The 19,035-nt window shown below is 35.5% G+C and overlaps 1 protein-coding gene across 1 annotated transcript in view; it reads left to right on the top strand.

Annotated features, from left to right (window-relative positions):
• Arhgap15 (Rho GTPase activating protein 15) overlaps positions 1 to 19,035 on the top strand; it is a 648,882-nt gene that overhangs the window by 572,529 nt on the left and 57,318 nt on the right. Inside the window, exon 13 of the mRNA XM_048345538.1 lies at positions 10,953 to 11,058. Within this exon, the coding sequence (XP_048201495.1) occupies positions 10,953 to 11,058 (106 nt within the window). The remainder of the gene's footprint in view (positions 1 to 10,952; positions 11,059 to 19,035) is intronic.

The following is a 19,035-nucleotide window of genomic DNA, read 5'->3' as shown; positions in this document are numbered from 1 at the left end:
ATTAAACACCACATCCAAACCTCTTTCAGGCACACATAGAAATGGGAAAACACATCAGAACTAGACCATTGAGAAAATCCTTCTTTCAAATTTACTGCTTGCTTCACATGCTAGTATAAAATATCCCACAAAGTCCTGTTTGTGATCCATTTGAAACAATCTTGATTTGCTTAAATTGTCACATTTTTCTTATACATTTCTTTCTAAATGCAAAAATGGCAAAGAATTCTCCTCCCTCTTCATTATAAAAGTGCAGAATCTCAGGCTTGTTTATTCCTAATGGAACACTTCAGAAAGAAGAAAATGTATAAATATCTCTTTCAGAGGATTAGTTGTCTCAATCTTTAAAAGAGAGGATTTGTTCATTCTCTCCCCGTGGTAAACAACTGGGGCTTTCATTGAATTTTTCCATTGTTAAATTAATGCATTTTACTTTAATAACTTGGTCTCAAGGTTCTAAAACAGCAAACCTTTTAATAGTCTTATTTCTTCCATACCATGTACTACTAAACACCATTAAGATATTGATAGGAATAGAATCTCTGAACAAATTTGTTGAAGGGATCTTCTATTTGCATTTTTTCCTTCTTATTTATTGTCAAAGTGAAGTACAGAGGGTTTACAGTTTCATATGTAAGGCAAGTACATTTCTTATCCAACTTGTTACCTCCTCCCTAATTTCCCCCTATCTCCCTCCTCCTCAGTTCCATCCCCCTCCCGTGAGTTGTATCTTTGGTTTACACCAATTGGTTTTGTAAATATCGCTATTGTAGTGGTTTGTCTTTTTATCCTTTGTCTCTCAATTTTGATACTTCCTTTCCCTTCCTTAGTTCCAATACACATATATACAGTATCCAGAGTACTAAAATGAGTTACAGTAATAGCAGGAGTAAAACCACAGGAAGGGAATACGAGAGGGGGAAAAAAAAAGGTACGGATTCACATGGCATGTTGAAATTGACTGCAACAATGACATACCACTTATTTCCATAACATGGAGTTCATTTCCCAAAAATCAATGGCTTTTCTATATGCCAACAACCTGAAGAGTGAGGCTGAAATCAGGAAAGCAACACCTTTTGCAACAGCCTCAAAAAACATAAAATACTTAGGAATAACCTTAACCAAAGAAGTGAAAGACTTCTATGACTGAGAATTTAAAAGCCTGAAAAAGAAAATTAAGGCAGAACTAAGGAAATGGAAAAACCTCCCATGCTCCTGGATTGGGAGGATTAACAATGTGAAAATGGCAATGTTGCCAAAGGCTATCTACAAATTCAATGCAATAATCATCAATATCCCAACACCATTCTTTAATGAAATAGAGAAAGCAGTCTATTTGCATTTCTAACTTACTAAACAAAAATCTGAAAGGCTGTTTCACTCCTTACATTAACATATTTCCAAGCTAAAGGATTTCAGGCAAGAAATGTCATAAGTGTTTTGAGTATTTCAAATCAAGCATAAGAAATTTTGTCTGATCTGCTGGTAAGTATTCTATTGACAAGGTCAAGAAAAGAGGGAGGTCTGGCTACCAGGTCATAAGAAGAGTGAGGGAAGGAGTAGATAGGGAAGGGATGGGTGAGAATGTTGAAAGGGTAACATTGGTCAAGATATATTCATAAGCACTTTGTTAAATGGCAACCCCTTTCTACAACTACTTAAAGATAATAATAATTTTTAAAAGAATCCTTGCAAAAAGGAGAGAAGAGCCACTTTGTCAGCTTCAACAGCTTCAAATGGTAAAATACTATGTAGGCCTTTTGCAAAATATACAAGGGAGTCCACAAGTTACAAAGAAAGCATATGATATATATACATACATATATACATACATATATAATATATATATAATGAATGTGGTTTTTCAAAGATTACATTAAAGATGCTAATGAAAAGTGGTAATGTGGTCTATAAATGAGAAAGAGAGAGAGAAAGAGAGAGAGAGAGAGAGGCAAGTTATGGAAAAAAAAACCCTAGGCTCAGCAGCTTTCTAGGGGAAATGGTAGAATGTGACTATGTGATTTATAATGAGAAAAGGTATCTACAACATACAATTTTCTACCTAGCTGCAAATAATAATTCATAGTGATGTCCCTTCCAGATAAAAGACCTTTGCTATGTAGGACCCATGTGGTAAAATGATCATGATAAATGTCAGACCAGTGCAGGTAACGGCTTTACAAACCATTAAGATTAGCTGGCTCTTTTTTTCCGATGATAACAGTAACCATGCTATGACTCGATGTGGTAATAATATCTCAGTCCTGATAAATGCCAGAGCCAGTCAGAGGTGTTTATCATCTCCTGTTCAGAAATGCTGACTAAAGTTACCACATGTTGACTGTTTTTCTTCTTATACAACAGTCTTACAATTTAGGGGAAAATGCTGATTCATAAAATTATTTTAGAATTCATTTGAAAAGATGTGTAAGCTTTTTTAATCCAGATCTCTCAAATCAAGGTGAAGCCTCGTAAAATAATCTGGCAAGTCTATTACTAACCATTATCTGCTCCTCAGAGGACTTTTGTTTAAAATAACTGGTCATGGATCAAGTTCAATATGCTTTCTCTATATAAATAAGTAAATAATTATTCAATCTCAAAGACAAGAAAAAGCATATCTAAGTTTATCTTTTCTACTTGTGACATAGATTGTAGTTACTTTAGAGGAGTATTTTTAAGTTCCTTATACACTTACTTTTGCCATCAACTGAAAAAGACAGAGCATTAGATATTTTACATGAACAGCTTCAAGTCTTGAAAAGTATCCATAGTGTTTAGACTCTCATGAGAATATACAAAGATAATGCCTTATGTAAGTAAATACTTGATTATTTTAATTGAATTACTGGTTTATAATGAGAAAAGTGCCGAATGGTTCAAAATGATAAGAACTGAAATTTTTTTAAACTTATGAAACATGAATAAATTTAGCAGAAAGAAAATTTTCACAGATGTGAATTTTAAAGATATAAATGAGTTACTTTTATTTTCTCAGTACAAACTCTCACCTAAGGATGAATTAGTGTCATTTTTAAGTTATAGAAATATGCCTGGCCATCATGACACCTCCAAAATTTCTTCAAGGGAAAAGAAACTCTAGGATGGAAAGTAAGGTTATGCTTTTTCTGTGAACACTGCTGAAAGGGTGTCAGACATTGCCTTACTCTTAAATTCAGACTGAGGGACAGCATTGCAAAATTGAGGAGTGAAAGTTTGAATTAAGAGCCAGTTTTAGGCTGGTGAATTTTTGGAAATGTAATCATCCTCAAACTGATTGCACCAAACGAATGCCCTTTTTTAAAAAGGAATTAGTGTGTAAAATTTGAATACTTTTCAAAACTGCCACCACTACTCCACTCCCCAAACCCCCAAAATAAGGTCAATGCACCAGAGGTTCATGTAATAGATTTCCACCAAAAAAATGATATTTTGACACTCCCTAAGTGTGTTTGAGAAGGTGTAAAGAAGTTGAGCATAATGATGTTTAAGGCCATAAAAATGGCGTTAAGTAAATTTTATATACATTGATTTGTGAAATTCTGAAATGCTTTGAAATTTTTGGCAAAACAAGTCCACAACTCAGAAACTTTCTGAGTTGATTATCTTATCTGATACCTTCAGTAAAGAGTTGTGTAAACTTCAGTGATACATACTTTATGACATAATATTTAATGTCATGATGTATTTTATATTTATCTGACTCTCTAGATTACAAAACAACAGGAGACAGGGACTAGCTTTATATCTGCAACAGACTGTGCACTCGCCTTAAAAATATTATTTTCTTTAAGCATATGTATGTGTCTAATGTCCTATAGTTTAAGGATAGGCAATTTTATTTAATTAAATATAAATAGATCTACGTGAAAATTTACTAATTTGTGTGAAGGAGGAGTGAGAGAGAGAGAGAGAGAGAGAGAGAGAGAGAGAGAAAGAGAATAGGATTCAAAGTGGAAAGAAACATGGTCCCTAATGCTTCTAACAGCATGCTCTTCATGGCAATTTTCTTCATGACTGGAACACTGAATAGCCTCAGAAATGGTGCTAAAGCAACCAATGAACACATAGATATTCTTCGATTTTTTGAATGCATATTAATGCAATGTGTTGAGAAGTTTTGTTTGTTTTTTGTTTTGTTTTGTTTTTGCTGGTCCTGGGGCTTGCACTCAGGGCCTGGGAACTGTCCCTGAACCATATTGTACACAAGGCTAGTAGTTCTCTACCACTTAAATCACAGTGCCACTTCTGGCTTTTTCTGACTAGTCTATTGGAGATAAATGTCTCAAGAACTTTTCTGACCAGACTGGCTTCAAACTGTGATCCTGAGACCTCAGCCTCCTGAGTAGCTAGGATTAAAGGCATGAGCCACTGGTGCCTGGGTGGAGTGGAGTATTTGTGATATAAACATTGAATGATTATCTGAGTTGTCACCATTTTTTAAATTCTTTGCAAAATGGATTGTTTCTTACGTTAACATCTGGAAGGAGAAGCCATGATTTTAGACAAATCTGGACTAGAAGTCAGGTGATCATGTCTAATTGCCAGGATTTTCCCCTGTGGAAAGCAGAGGCTTGAGTGCCTTGATACAGTTCCTACTGCTTTTTGCAAGTAATATACTTCTCATGTTGAACTATTAATAGAGACTGTCAATGCCTACAACCAAAATGCCTAAGTACCTACCTACAGAATCTCCAAAATTCAAAACTTCCAACTCCAGATTACCCTCAAGGTCATTGTGGTCCTTGTTTATGATGGCATGACATATCATAAACTGCATTTATTTACATGTTTAAACTGAATACATTTTGATAATTAGCAGAATTCTTTGTATTTACAAATCTATCGTATTCTGTGGCTTTTTTCTGTTTTTAGGAAATGGTACTAATGAGTAAAATGTATGACTTCCTATAATTTTAGAAACAATTCTGTACTATGTGCAGTCACATGTCAGGGCAGAGAAAGAGAACAATTAATAGAAATATTTTAAACTGAAGGGAACTTATGTTTAATGAACACTTATGGTTAGTGTGTGTATGTGTGTATTGTGTGTATCAAAACATTTAATTCTACAAAAATCCTTTGAGACTTTTTTTTATATTTTTAAGCAAAGTTTTCAAGCATCTACTTACCCACAATCACACAGTAGAGAAACATTCTAACCTAGTTCTGTCATACTCCTCAGTGATGTACCACTTCTTTTATTTATAACATGAGTTTGAAATATATCTATATATAGCCACTTATGAGGTTTGTATTTGCCCTGGGAATTCTTCCCAAAGCAAATTTAACTTATTTAAATAATTAATCAAATAATTGTTATACCTTGGATGATTTCTCAAGCCCCAACTAAAGTTTTTGTTGCTATTGTTGTTTTATTTTGTTTGTTTTAATGTGTGTGTTGGCACTGGGTCTTGAACACAAGGCTTCATACTCTTACTTGCAATTTTGCCCAAGGCTTGTGCTCTACCACTTGAGCCACATGTCCACTTCTGATTTTTTGATAGTTAATTGGAGATAGAAATCTCATGGAGTTTTCATGCCAGGCTTGCTTAAAACCAGGAGCCTCAGATCTCAGCTTCCTGAGTAGCTCTGATTACAGCTCTGAGACACTGGCCCTTAGCCAAGTTTTTTCATTAAAAACATGTTCTCAAGGATTTGTGTCCAGCAGTAAGTTGTGCTGAAATGCATCACATCAAATATTCTCTTCAGAGATACATTCCTATAAGCAAGAACAGTCACTAACTAAATTCTGAAATTACCATGATACAAAAAAAAAGAATAACTGTTTTCTACCAAATAAAGCCCTGACATATAATGATTGCCGTGATTTTCATACAGGAAGCATTAATCATTCCAGAATCCTTTTAAAAAGAAGAACAGCTGTGGTACTAATGACCTCCTTAATACAAAGGGATACAATTGTCCTTTAAGAATTGTAGAGAAATGGTATGAATAGATCTCTCCAGATATCTGTTACTGGGAGAACCTTGTCTCGTCTTTCTCTGGGTAAACCTCTACAGCAGCAGATTCTGTTCTGAAATATGAATAAAATGTGGATATAAATAACTTAAGGAAAACAACAAAATAAATGATAAGACTGGAAAAGTGTCTAGAGGCCACCAAGTCCAAGGTTCTTTGTCATAGAGAACTGTTTCCACCATTGTATAACTTTATCTAATCTAGTTTCTAAAAAAGAGCATTGAGTTGTAAATGCCACTGTTTAATAGCAACATTTCATGCAGATAAATGCAAATGGAACTACCCAAAACCCTATTTTTGAAGAAGTGCCCTCAGAACCATTAATGGCACAAGGGGACTGTAAAGCCACATTCTTATCGCATTAAGGGTTGTTTCACGTTGTGGGAGATGAGACTTCACTAAGTAGCATGGAATTGGGAAGAAGCTGGTTTACAACAATGATTTGATGTCATCAGAGTAGATGGGGTCAGGTAGGTGAGCAGTGAGCAAGAAATAGTTTCAAATAACTGATGTGGAGTGGTGAGATAAACCACTACAGAAATTCTTGTATGTGGTTGTTGGTGCACAGTTAAAAGAATGGAAATGCTATTTGAGTATAAATGGAGAATAAAAATGAACATGTTAAAGAACATAGCATATTCATAAAATAAACCATAGTAAAATGAGAATAAGAGTGAAAAAAAAGAAAAGACATAATGAAATATATTATTCCAGAAACCACTGTATTTTTTAGTATAAAATTTATCTAATGGGTCCTTTAATTCTCCATATAGAAAAAGATTCTTTACCCCCACTCCTATCCTAATATAACAAAAAATGGGGAGAAAAACAGTTATCTCAAAGTCTTCTTAAATTTTCAGTGCTTCACAATAATGAGAAAGCATAGGCTAAAGGAGAAATATTAATAGAAAATGCTGTCTTTCAGATGCTCACTGAATCAATTGAAGACAGTTGACACATATTTAGTAAGCTGTGTATGAATGTTAGCTCATTAACCACTCCTATATTTTGTATGCTGATTCCAATTCCTAATATGACACATCAATAAACCAGATCTGAAAAGGTGTCATTTCAATTTTAATGTATCTGATTGTATTTTTAGATGTTCCCCCCACTTAGAAGCGTTTGTGTTACTTCCTGATTTTACAAGCTATGGAAATATACGTGTGGTATTAATTTGAATGTGATCACACTGCTTTCCTACAACCTTTTCAAGATTTTCATCTGAGGATGTTACAAGAAAAATAAATCATTCTTCCTTAATACTATTTCAGTCTTCTGTGAGCCATTGTGAAACTCTCTCAAACTTCAGCATAATTTAGCCACAAATGTGAATGCTTGATTATCCAGTTCTCTGATGCCTCTAATATGTGTGGAAGTAGAACAAGAAAGAAAAATAGTTTCATGGACTACTTTCATGATGAATGCTTCTAATAGGCATATTTAGCAACCACCTCATATTTTATGAAAGTTTTTGCACATAACTACTCACCAATCAGATCATCAGTCTCTCAGCCCATCACAGAATAGTTAGGCAGTATGTAATGACATACCATGGCAATTTTACCTTCGCTAACTGACACTCAGTTGGCTCAAGAATTAGTAGCTACATTTTGAATGCTCACTGCAACCAGATAATATGCTAAGTGCTAGAAATAAAAGGTGAACTAGACCCAGAATGAGCTGCAATAAAAAGTGTTGGGGGACAGTGAGCATTTATAGAGTACTTAGTTTTACTAGTCATTGTGCAAAGTACAGTTCATACTATCTTGTTTATGACATAAAACTACCCTTTTAGATGTAATTTAAAGAGATTAAGAAGTACATTCAAGATCACATAGCTAATAAAAACTATTAAAGAATTCAAATGAAGGGCTATCTTTGCCAATCCATGCTCTCGACTTCCATTGGTTCAGCAATTCTTTTTTCATTCATTTTAATCCATTCCTACTACACACACAAGAAACTTTTCTTCATGCAAAAATTATCTGCTTATGGGACAATTGACAAGTATTCACACAAAGGAAATACCATGTGAAGTGTTATAGAAGTAAAATATTCTAAGTGCAATTAAACACTGAAGAAAGATAACTAACTCAATATAAACAATCTTATTCGTTTTACCTGGTGGCTTAAGTGAGGTGACAGTGTTTAGTTTCTTTGTAAGTACCATAACAGTGACCTTGAAATTCAAGCATCCCAATTAGGCAATGCTTAACCTTTGTCCATCTCACCCTGACTGAATCACCTAGTTCCCTAAAACTAGATTTGCTGAGTGGAGCCATTAAGGTCCCGGACTACTTATTGCTTATCAAGATTGATTTAAGGCTACTACTTCAACAGGCTTCAATGTCAATTGGTCCTTTTTTTTTTTTTTGGAGATTTTCACAATGTGTTATTACCCTGGTCAGATATTTCAGTGAAATAAAAAAGATCTCCTCTCTTCTCCTCATTTCATTTCTCTTCCCCTTATTTCATTTCTCTTCCCCTTGTCAGCTCATCTTTATTGGTTAACCTAAATGATTTACCAGGTGTCCAGGTAAAATATACTACTAGACACATGACACACTATGAAAACTGTATTCACCTCTTGAATAGGTGTCTGTGAGTATGTGTGTGTGCATGCATGTGTTATAGGTGCTATTTGTGTTTGCGTAATTATTTGTGTGATATTAGATAAGAAATATCCAATATCTCCATTCTTGGCATACTGTATCAATTTTACTATATTGACTTGACTGTATGATATATTATAGGTTCCTGGGAAGCACCATAGCACTATATTTTCTTACCATTGTAAAGAAAAGGGGTCTTCCCTGCTGCTTTTTTTATTCCTTTTCTTCCACAGAAAATGTTACATATGTTCTAAACTATGTCATTACAATATTCTTTTTTTCTCTTCCTCTTTCCCTATGTTTCTTACGTTTGCTCTTGTCTGAGCCCTATTATGTTGGAACTCTTCTAAGAATAACAGCAATTCTGAAAGCTTTGACTGTGGGAGGCATTATTTATAGACCTTTGTGGTTTGGGGAGGAAAAAGAAAAGCTTCCAAGCAGAGTTCTACTAGGAAGACTGCCCTTACCCCACTTTAGCCAAATACCATCTTTGGCAGGATAGCTTTCTATAATTCCTTATTAAAAGGGTTGGAGTTGTTTTTTTGTTTTTATCAACATTGCATTAAGAAAATGGCCAGTTTCTAAACTAACTCTTTCTTACCCCATTATATAAAGGTTATATACCTGTTAATAGGAAATTATAAATTGGGCTTTTGGAAGTACTTGTTATTAGGAACTATTTAGCCTTAGTATCAGAGATCTATCCACAAAAGCTTTGGTACACACCAAATTATTTCTTCATGTCAAAGAAACCCAGGTCTCATTTTTCCCAAGATCCAGAGATACTTCTTCTAGCAGTGTGTTACCCATTTATAGTCTCAATTTTCAAGGATATCTCACCGTATAGCCACTCCATTCCATCTGCCTTCTAAGAAGGAGAAAGGAGAAAAGATAAAAGGATTCAAAAGCTAAATCTGCTCTGTACACAGCCTTCTCTGACAGCACATTGATGTTCATTGGCCAGTCTTGATCACATGGCTATATATACTTGCAAGGATTGGAAATGGAACTTTTTCACTACCTATGTTACCACAGTGGGATTATCATTTGATGGGAAAAGGAATGGAAATTGGGTGAATGTCAATTTACATATTATTTTCATATAAATTATATTTTCCAGCAATGATCTCTTTTAAATCATGAAGTACTCTATTCTAGAAGTTGCAGAAAAAATGCAAAAAGGCAAAACACCTAATTCAGTATAAATAAAGTGTTTAAGTGCACTAAATATTCACACTTTTTGTTAGTACATCCCTGTTTAAAACTCTGGTGATGAACTTCCGAGGGTATTGTTAATAGAAGTAATAAAAAAAATCTTTGTTCCAAAAAAATTGTCAAAAATAAAACCAAAAGAATAATTATGATAATACTCTATGTCTTTGTATATTAGTTTCCTAACAAGTTTGTGGCTTAAGAGAGTAGTAACTTGTTACCTTAAAGTATTGGAGTTTAGAAATATGAAATCAGTTTTTCTGGGTAAACTAAAGTGGTTGATGGTCCTGTGCATTTGTCTGATATCCCTCTCCCTCTCCCTCTCCCTCTCCCTCTCCCTCTCCCTCTCCCTCTCCCTCTCCCTCTCCCTCTCCCTCCCTCTCTCTCTCTCTCTCTCTCTCTCTCTCTCTCTCTCTCTCTCTCTCTCTCTCTCTTTCTCTTGAACTCAGGGCCTGGCCACTGTTCCTGACCTTCTGCTCCAGGCTAATGCTCTATTACTTAAGCCAGAGCAACACTTCCAGCCTTTTCCTTGTAGTTTATTGGAGATAAAAGTCTCACAGATTTTCCTTCTGGCTTCAAACCTCAAGCCTCAGATCTCAGCCTCCTGAGTAGCGAGGATTAGGCATGAGCCACTGGCACGAGGCTACCTCACCTACTGTCTAACTCATCCTCTTGCTTCCTTTTCATTAGCACTTCATAACCACACTGGGCCCACTGCAATGTCCCAGTAGTCTCCCTACTTCAATTCTTTATTTTATCCTATTTATAAAATTTCTTTTGCTTTGTGACATGTCAAAGTCACAAGTTCCCAGGCCTAGGACAAAGATATTTTGGAAGTCATTATTCACCCCATCATACATAGGAAAGCAATTCAATACCTGTTCTTAACAGAAAGATTCATCTAAGTAACATTCTTTCTAAGTATCCCTATTGCTCCTTTCATATCATCATGATGTCAAAATAAAGAAACTCCATAAAAAATAAGCAAAGAACATATATTCTCTTTGGCTTCTGATTATTACTTTGAGTAGCTAGATCTTAGTCAAAATTCTTCTAAGAAAATTCTCTCAACTACTTAAAAGAATCTTGTTTTGTTTTGCTTTAATCCTTCTTTTAATTGGCTGTACTTTTTTTTCCCAGAAAAGCAAGACAACAATGCAAGAATTGAAGCTCTAAAGTCTCTAGTACAAAAACTCCCTCTACCAAATCATGACACCATGAAAGTACTGTTTGGACATCTAAATAAGTAAGTTGTCACAATTTCTAGGTATTGTGTTATGGTCATTACTGAAATGAGCAACATTTGATCTCATTATTCTAAGACAAGTGTTTCCCAATGCATTCATTTCATATTTTCCCATATAGGTGAATCTAAGTCTTCTAACAGATACCCAAAACAATATGCTAGTGTTAGGAAGAACGTCCCACCAAAGAAACGTCTAAAGCAGTTTGTTTTTCCTGGCTTTTCTGATATCTCTGAGGGATAACCATTGTCAGGGTTCTGAAATGGATTACCTTAGCTTTGTTGACTAATAACATGAAAGAATGATTTAAATGTTTAATGCAATACTTCCTTTTGCACAAAAATGTAAACAAAAGTAATGTATATACACTAAAAAGCAAAATTTTCCAACCAGTCATTTTTATCAGGTTGAGCAGAAGTAACTTTTTTTTATTATCTTCCAAGATCTCTTCCTAAACATATATGCGCACAGTTGCTTCTGGTGTTAAAGTAAATTCGACCGTATATGTTGTTCCACTCCTATTTGGTAACTCACAGACATCTTCCGATTTCATTATACAGATTTGTTTAATTCTTTTTAATAATGTATCTACCATGATTTGGATAGTCCCTAATTTCCTATCCTTGCACTGAGGAACACTTTTTAATCCAAAGCATCATATTTGTTATTCTCTTGTTCTGTTCTCATAGGAAAGGATGATTTTAAAGTTCTGAATATCATTTAGGCATGAATGTCCATTCTATCACCTCCATATTCTGCTTACTATGGAAAAGTAAATGAGGTTTAGTGGAAGCATCTTGAGTTTTTTTCTGAATAATTACGTATTGTCAAAGTGATGTACAGAGGGGTTACAGTGCATCTTGGGTTTTAATGAAAGAGAAAAAGCAAGAGTCAAATCCTTCTTCTATATTTACTCTTTCATCATCACAGGAAATTGGATTATATAATATCAACTTAACCATATCTTATGGTTCTAGGAATTAAATAAGATAATGCATATAAAGTGCCTGGCACATGGTAAGCATTCTTATCTGTTAATATTTTTCCCTAAGGATTCTTACACACCATGAAGGAGGTTTCAGGTGTCAATTTAATACCGTAGTTCTTATCTTAGTAACCCTAACTGAACAAAGTCATAAAACATATGGGAGAGGATTTAACGCTATGCAAAATCAAGTCTTAAAAGATTTTGAGAGGAAACAAAACCGCAAAGAACCAATAGCCCCCTCATCAAGTGAGCTAAAGACTTACAAAGAGACTTCTCTGATGAGGAAATGAGAATGGCCAAGAGACATATGAAAAAATGCTCTACATCACTGGCCATAAAAGAAATGCAAATCAAAACAACATTGAGATTCCATCTCACCCCAGTAAGAATGTCATATATCAAGAAAACTAACAATAACAATTGTTGGAGGGGATGTGGCCAAAAGGGAACACTACTTCATTGTTGGTGGGAATGTAAACTGGTTCAGCCACTCTGGCAAGTGGTATGGAGATTCCTCACAAGGCTAAATATAAAACGCTCCTATGACCCAACAGCCCCACTTTTGGGCATCTACCCAAAAGACCACAAACAAGAACACACTAAAGCCACCAGCACAACAATGTTCATCGCAGTGCAATTTGTCATAGCTAGAATCTGGAACCACCCCAGATGCCCCTCAGTAGACGAATGGATCGGGAAAATGTGGTACATATACACAATGGAATTTTATGCCTCTATCAGAAAGAATGACATTGCCCCATTTGTAAGGAAATGGAAGGACTTGGAAAAAGTTATACTAAGTGAAGTGAGCCAGACCCAAAGAAACATGGACTCTATGGTCTCCCTTATAGGGAATAATTAGCACAGGTTTAGGCAAGTCACAGCAGAGGATCACAAGAGCCCAATAGCTATACCCTTATGAACACATAAGATGATACTAAGTGAAATGAACTCCATGTTATGGAAACGATTGTTATATCACAGTTGTAACTACTTTCAACGTCCCATGTGTATCTGTAGCTTCTACTATTGATGATGTTCTTGTCTCACCTTCCTGTGGTTATCTCTGTAATCTTATCTGAGTATTTTGGAAACCGTGTATACTGGTATTAGAACTAGGAAATTGAAAGGGAATACCAAAATTGAGAGACACAGGGTTAAAAAAAGACAAACAACTACAAAAGCAATACTTGCAAAACTGTTTGGTGTAAGTGAACATTTGAAAAAAAAGTTTTTGAGAGGCATCTATTACAGTCTCAATTATTTTCTTTTTCTTAACAAAAAACATGAAGAAGCTATGTGGCAGCTAAAACTTCTTTAAAGAATACAAAAAGTAGGGAGGGAGGGAGAGAGAGAGAGAGAGAGACAGACAGACAGACAGACAGTTAATAAAGGTTCCTTCATATTCATTCCTCACAATCCCAGTATGAACAACTATGTTTTTGTCTTTTCTATCTAAGTTAGTTTCCTACCATTGTTAGGATTTTTTAGTTCAGTGGAAGAGATGGAAATCAATGGCTTAAACTAAGATTTAGGATGAAATTATTCTATAACTTCACAGTGTCTATTCTTTTAAGTTTTATCACTGTAAATGGGCATAAAATATGTTATCTGCTTGCCACCAACCTTTCCTGGGTGGTGTGACATATTCCATCCTGCATCAATTTATAAATTTTATTCAATTATGCATAAGTGTGTTCGCACAATTATATCTTGTTAAGCATTTTTGCAAAGTTTTTGATGAACAACCCATTGTGGCATGTCATCAAAGCCTGAGAAGACTAAATAAGAAGATTGTTTAACTAGAATTTAAATATATTCATGTTTGAAAGAATCATTAGAATGTTTTCCTTAGTCTTGATGCATGTGGTAGTTCTTCAGAAAATTTACCATCAACACTTGTATTTAGTGTTTATTCTGAATTGTTGCGTATATATGTATATCTACATATATAGAGAGAGATAGACAGAGAGAGAGACAGAGAGAGAGAAGTTTGTTTAGTGAGGGTTAGAGAACATAATGAAGTGCCAGAAATTCCACTTGACCTACGTATGCTATAGTCAACTGAACAGTACTGCACTTTTGCAGAGCTCTGAGTTAAACATTTACTTCAAAGCAGAGTAAGTACCAACAGGGAAACCTTAACAAGGCACAGTTGGACTTGAAGAGTGGACTTGTAAAGCTTATTCAGAAGAGCTACATTTTTTAAAGGCTGTGATTATGTTAACCATAAGATTGTGCAATGACTGCATAGGCTGAATAGTGTCAGGAATCAAAATCCTCATTCTGAATCAAACTCAAGCTATTCTTCTGTGAGTCTACTATTGTATCTTCATGCCAGAAATCCATAATAAACTATCATCTCAAAATACTATCAATCAGAAATCTTTACAAATGTCCTCTTTTACAAGTCAAAACGATAATAGTGTGCCATAAAACATCTTGTGATCACTTCTGAAGCATCATACCAATGCCAAGTTCTAGACTCATTATATGTGTCATACATATTTTCCTACAGCCTACTTTCAAAAGGCAAGAAAGAGGAGTAAAGACAAAGTTAATGGAAGAGATGTCGAAAAATTATTTACTTACTGATTGGTAATAGTTGGAAGTAGTTGAGAATCAGTTAAAGAAGTTAAGAAATAATGATTCATACCTTATGTATCATGCAATTGGACTGCATAATATACTTACTATTTCTGAATCATCTCACAACCTAGAGTACAGTGAGACAAACAGGAGGAGGAATGAACCCAGGAAACCCAATAATAGTTCTTCCACTGGGGTCATAGAAATCAGGTGGAAAGAAATGACCCAAATCTTGAGATACTTTGGAAAGAAAAGCCTATAGAAATGTTCTTTTACTCATTTCTCTATCTCCCATATCCAGAAGGAGTGGGTAACAGTATTTAAAAAGAAATGTACTCATTACATCACTTGTAACCCCCGTTCATCACCTTTACAATAATTTTTAAAGAAGTATATTATTCCAATGATGTATAATTGTGACACTTGACAACAACTTTTTTAAAAGCAAAAGGAGATATTACTAGGAAGACATGCTTTTCTCTATTATTTTAAATACAAACAGAGAAAGAGGAAGTGATATGTTAAAAAAAAAAGTAATGAAATAGAACAAGTGCTATTTTGTCAAATGTGCATTGAATCAAGCCCACCTATGTGTGTGGCCAGGAAGTGCCAGTGAGTATATAAGGAAAGCACATATATACATCAAGGCAAATACATCAAGAATAAAGGCTGAAAATCTCCATGTGTTTTGAACTAGGGATCTTAACTATACAAGAAGGGGAAAGTTTATGCAGATAAAATTGTTTATGGGAACATTCTTGTACTAGTGGAAACCTGGAAACAGTGCAGTGAATGGAAAGGGGACAGATAGAACATGAAATACTGTATTAGCTTAGCAACATGTAGTTTGTGGCTTATTTTCTTTAATTTGTGGAAGTAGTGTTGAGTTAAATAAAATCAAGGGTAGTAAGATTTTTACATACTTAGAGAATAATGTTAAAATATATGGCAAAGTTGTGCATTGGAAAAGTTGATACAAGTACTTGCTGAAACGTTAATATTTCTTTCTTTGAGATATTGAATTAAAAGAGGCTTTTGTTCTTCACCACGTTCCTTTTTCTCTACTCTCAACAATATAGGCGTATGCATTGAGGTTGAGAGAACAAAAAGAATAGACCTTGGACTTAGGCAGTCCTGATGTGTGTTTTGGCTGTGTCGCACACTGAATGTGTAACTGTGGCCAAGCTGCTCAGCACTATGCTCCACTTTGTCATCTGTGAAATAGAGATCATTGTAGAATCTCTTTCTGTGCTGGGAAGCAGATGAATAATACTTTTAGACAGCCTTGTAAAGCACATAGATGTACTAGGTAAATAAATGCAGGTATTAAATAAATATTATACATCTATATGTATTATTTATGAGGAAAATAGAAAATAAATATAGGAAGAATTTCTGAGGTAGTACAAAGTGACATTACTGTCAAATTACCTACCTTTCAGAAAACTCTTTATCCTAATACCAAATCTTTTATGAAACCTTGAGATTTCTATACTGGCTTGATCCAACCAGATTTCTGGAATCCCAGGAGGCTGAATTTACATTTCACAAATCATGTGATACCTCTCTCCTCATCCCCAATCCAAATTTATTCTGTATGGACTCTCAATCAACTTGGCTGGCATCTTGTCGTATGTGCTCAATTCTGAATGGTTTCACCTTCAGATGATGGCTCGCTGACGTAGTAGGCTCCTCTACCTTAGTATGTATGGAACAAGTATGAAAGGATTTGGAGCTAGGCTGTTCTTCCTCTGCTACTTGTCAAGGGCACCAATGGCTCATGACTGTTATCTTAGACACTTTGGAGGCTGAGAGCTGGGGTCTAGGTTCAAAGCCAGCCAGAGATAAGTTCTTTTACCTTTCATCAATCAACATAAAGCCAGATATGGAGATGTGGCTCAGGTGGGAGAGTGGAAAAGTCAAGTAAGTGTTCAAGGCTCTAGGGTCAAGCTTCAGTACTTGGAACACAAACACACACATACACACACACACACACACACACACACAGGATTTCTAGCTTCCTGGGAAAAATTATTTTGCCTTGTCTAACTTATTAAAATAATTCTCACAATGAGAATTATTCTATCTTGCCTTGCAAGATAGAAACCTGGTTCTGTGGAATCCCTGGAAGCGAGATGGTTTGAAAGCAGGAGAGCTTCACCCCCCTGCTTCAGTTACCACTAAAAGCACTCATCATAGAATCCTACTAATTCCATATTACCATGCCTGGCCCTACCCTATTGAAGTACAATACCGGAATTCCTGCTGCATCTACTATTAGTAAGGTATTCTATCTATTACTGAAGTATGTTCCCACATGTTTATCCATAAGAAAAATAATGCATGATAATTACAGAAAATATAGAAATAAATGCTAAACTATTTCCAAAGAGCAAAATTGAAAGTTAGCTAGCTTTACTTTGAGGCACGCATTTGGAAAACCAAAATAATGTAAGATTTTTTCATTGTGTGTGGAATGCAAAAGAATACTTGGTTCCCATTCTTGTATATAATATTCTTAGAAAACCAAAATGTCTTAGTAATGAGTGACTTTTAGAAATTACTTTTAATTCTGGTATTTCCATACACAAGTCCCTGGATTTTATCTCTAGCGCGCACACACACAAACACACATACACATGTGCACGTGTGCACACACACAATTATTTGAATAAACAAATAATTAAGATTTATGAAATCTTGGTTTAAAAATAATTTTAGAATGTATTTGCTGCTGACTTTAATTACAAATGAGCATACTTTCTGCAGACTTGTACTGTAAAACAGGCTTGAAAGGAGAACTAAAATTACCCTCTTCTGCTTTGACTCTAAGAAAATCACCCAGCTGTTCTTAGAATTCCAAGGTGAAAAAATGATATGGCTGAATAGGCAAATCTCATGGAAGGATGCCAGGTGAGTGCCTTGTTGAAAGGAGAAACTGTTAAGCTGTGGCTATTTTGTGAGAGTAAACCGATATTTAGTGCTTCTCTGTGGTCTTCATGGATATTAAATAAAACATTCTATAAAAACATGTTCTAGGCAACTTAAATGATAATGACCTAGAAATATAAGAGTTGTACAGGGAAACAAAGGTGAGGAAACTATTCATCCACTCTCTTTTTAAAATGGCATTGTGGGCATTTCTAATATTTAGGCAAGAAAAAGAATATAGTTGAAGAATGAACTTCAAAGCCCACAAAACTTCACCCTTCTCTCTGGTCTATTTAAGAGCAATGGCTGGTGAGTTTTTTGCTGCCCATCCAGGCCTCTAAATGTTCAGGTCGGGTGTTCTTTGGAGCAGCGTATGTGTTTTTCTGCGCTGTCCCCTGGCCCTGTGCTCTTTTTCTGTACACTTTGGTCTTCCACCCAACCACAACACCTGATATCCAAGGATATGTAGTCCATGGTATTTTTACTGGAAAATGAAAGATATGTGCAAATTGTTATTTTCTTTTTCACTTTCTTTCTTCTTTCATTTCTCTTCTCTTCTTTCCCCCCCCCGGAGGGACAGGGGTTGCACATTGTTTGAAATGAGCCAGAAGTTTAATTGCTCCTCTGCTTGTGACTCTGAAATGGTACCCTCATCACTTTGAAGAAATAATGTACTTCCTATGGGCCTGAAATTTCTCAACTGGACTCCTGTGGCAGAATTTGGCTTGGTAGTTAAGAAAATTAATTACTCTGATTGCAAGTGTGAAGCAATAGTTCCCAACTCCCCATAGTAATCATTAAAAAGTCATCTACTTAGGAGACATCGTGGCACAGGATTTATAAGGTTTGTGTGCTGGGGACTAGGGTTCAATGATCCTTCCCATAGTGTATCCTTTTTCTAGGGGAAGACTTTGGGAGATAAGCTTTTAAGTCAGGATTTCAAATGTTACTTAGATGTTCAGATTTCACAATGGGATGGTAGTATCTACCAAGTAGGCGCGGGCGCGCTCATGCGCGTGCACCCCCTTCCCCACCCCACCCCCCCCCCCCCCCGCCTCAGAACTTTAAACGGCTAACTGTTCCATCCATCTTTGTCCTCTCTGTCATTAGTAAAGGTCTATATTATGGAGATGTTTACCTCCCAAGAGGTGTTTGTTTGTTTGAACTGTCCTTCATTGCTACAACTCTTGGCCTTTTATCTAATGGAAAAAGCATTAGGAATTTGGAGTTGAAAGACAGGCTCCAGTCCTAACCTCAGCCCTTAGAAACTGTACAACACCGAAAACATTTTTAATATTTTTAATCATTCCTCTTGTTCATGTATGAAATATGTCAAATAAATTCACATTTGTGGAAAAGTTTGGTTAACTATAAAATTCTACCAACTCATCAGTTCAGGGAATTTTAAGTGAGTCTCTACAGTATTCCAGGCCTGCAGATATAGGGTGTGGCAAACACTGGTCATTGAACT

This window comes from Perognathus longimembris, chromosome 4, assembly GCF_023159225.1.
Source record: "Perognathus longimembris pacificus isolate PPM17 chromosome 4, ASM2315922v1, whole genome shotgun sequence".
In the NCBI taxonomy this organism is placed as follows: Eukaryota; Metazoa; Chordata; class Mammalia; order Rodentia; family Heteromyidae; genus Perognathus; species Perognathus longimembris.
The sequence above is the reverse complement of the archived record's forward strand: the minus strand, read 5'-3'. Positions and strand labels throughout refer to the sequence as shown.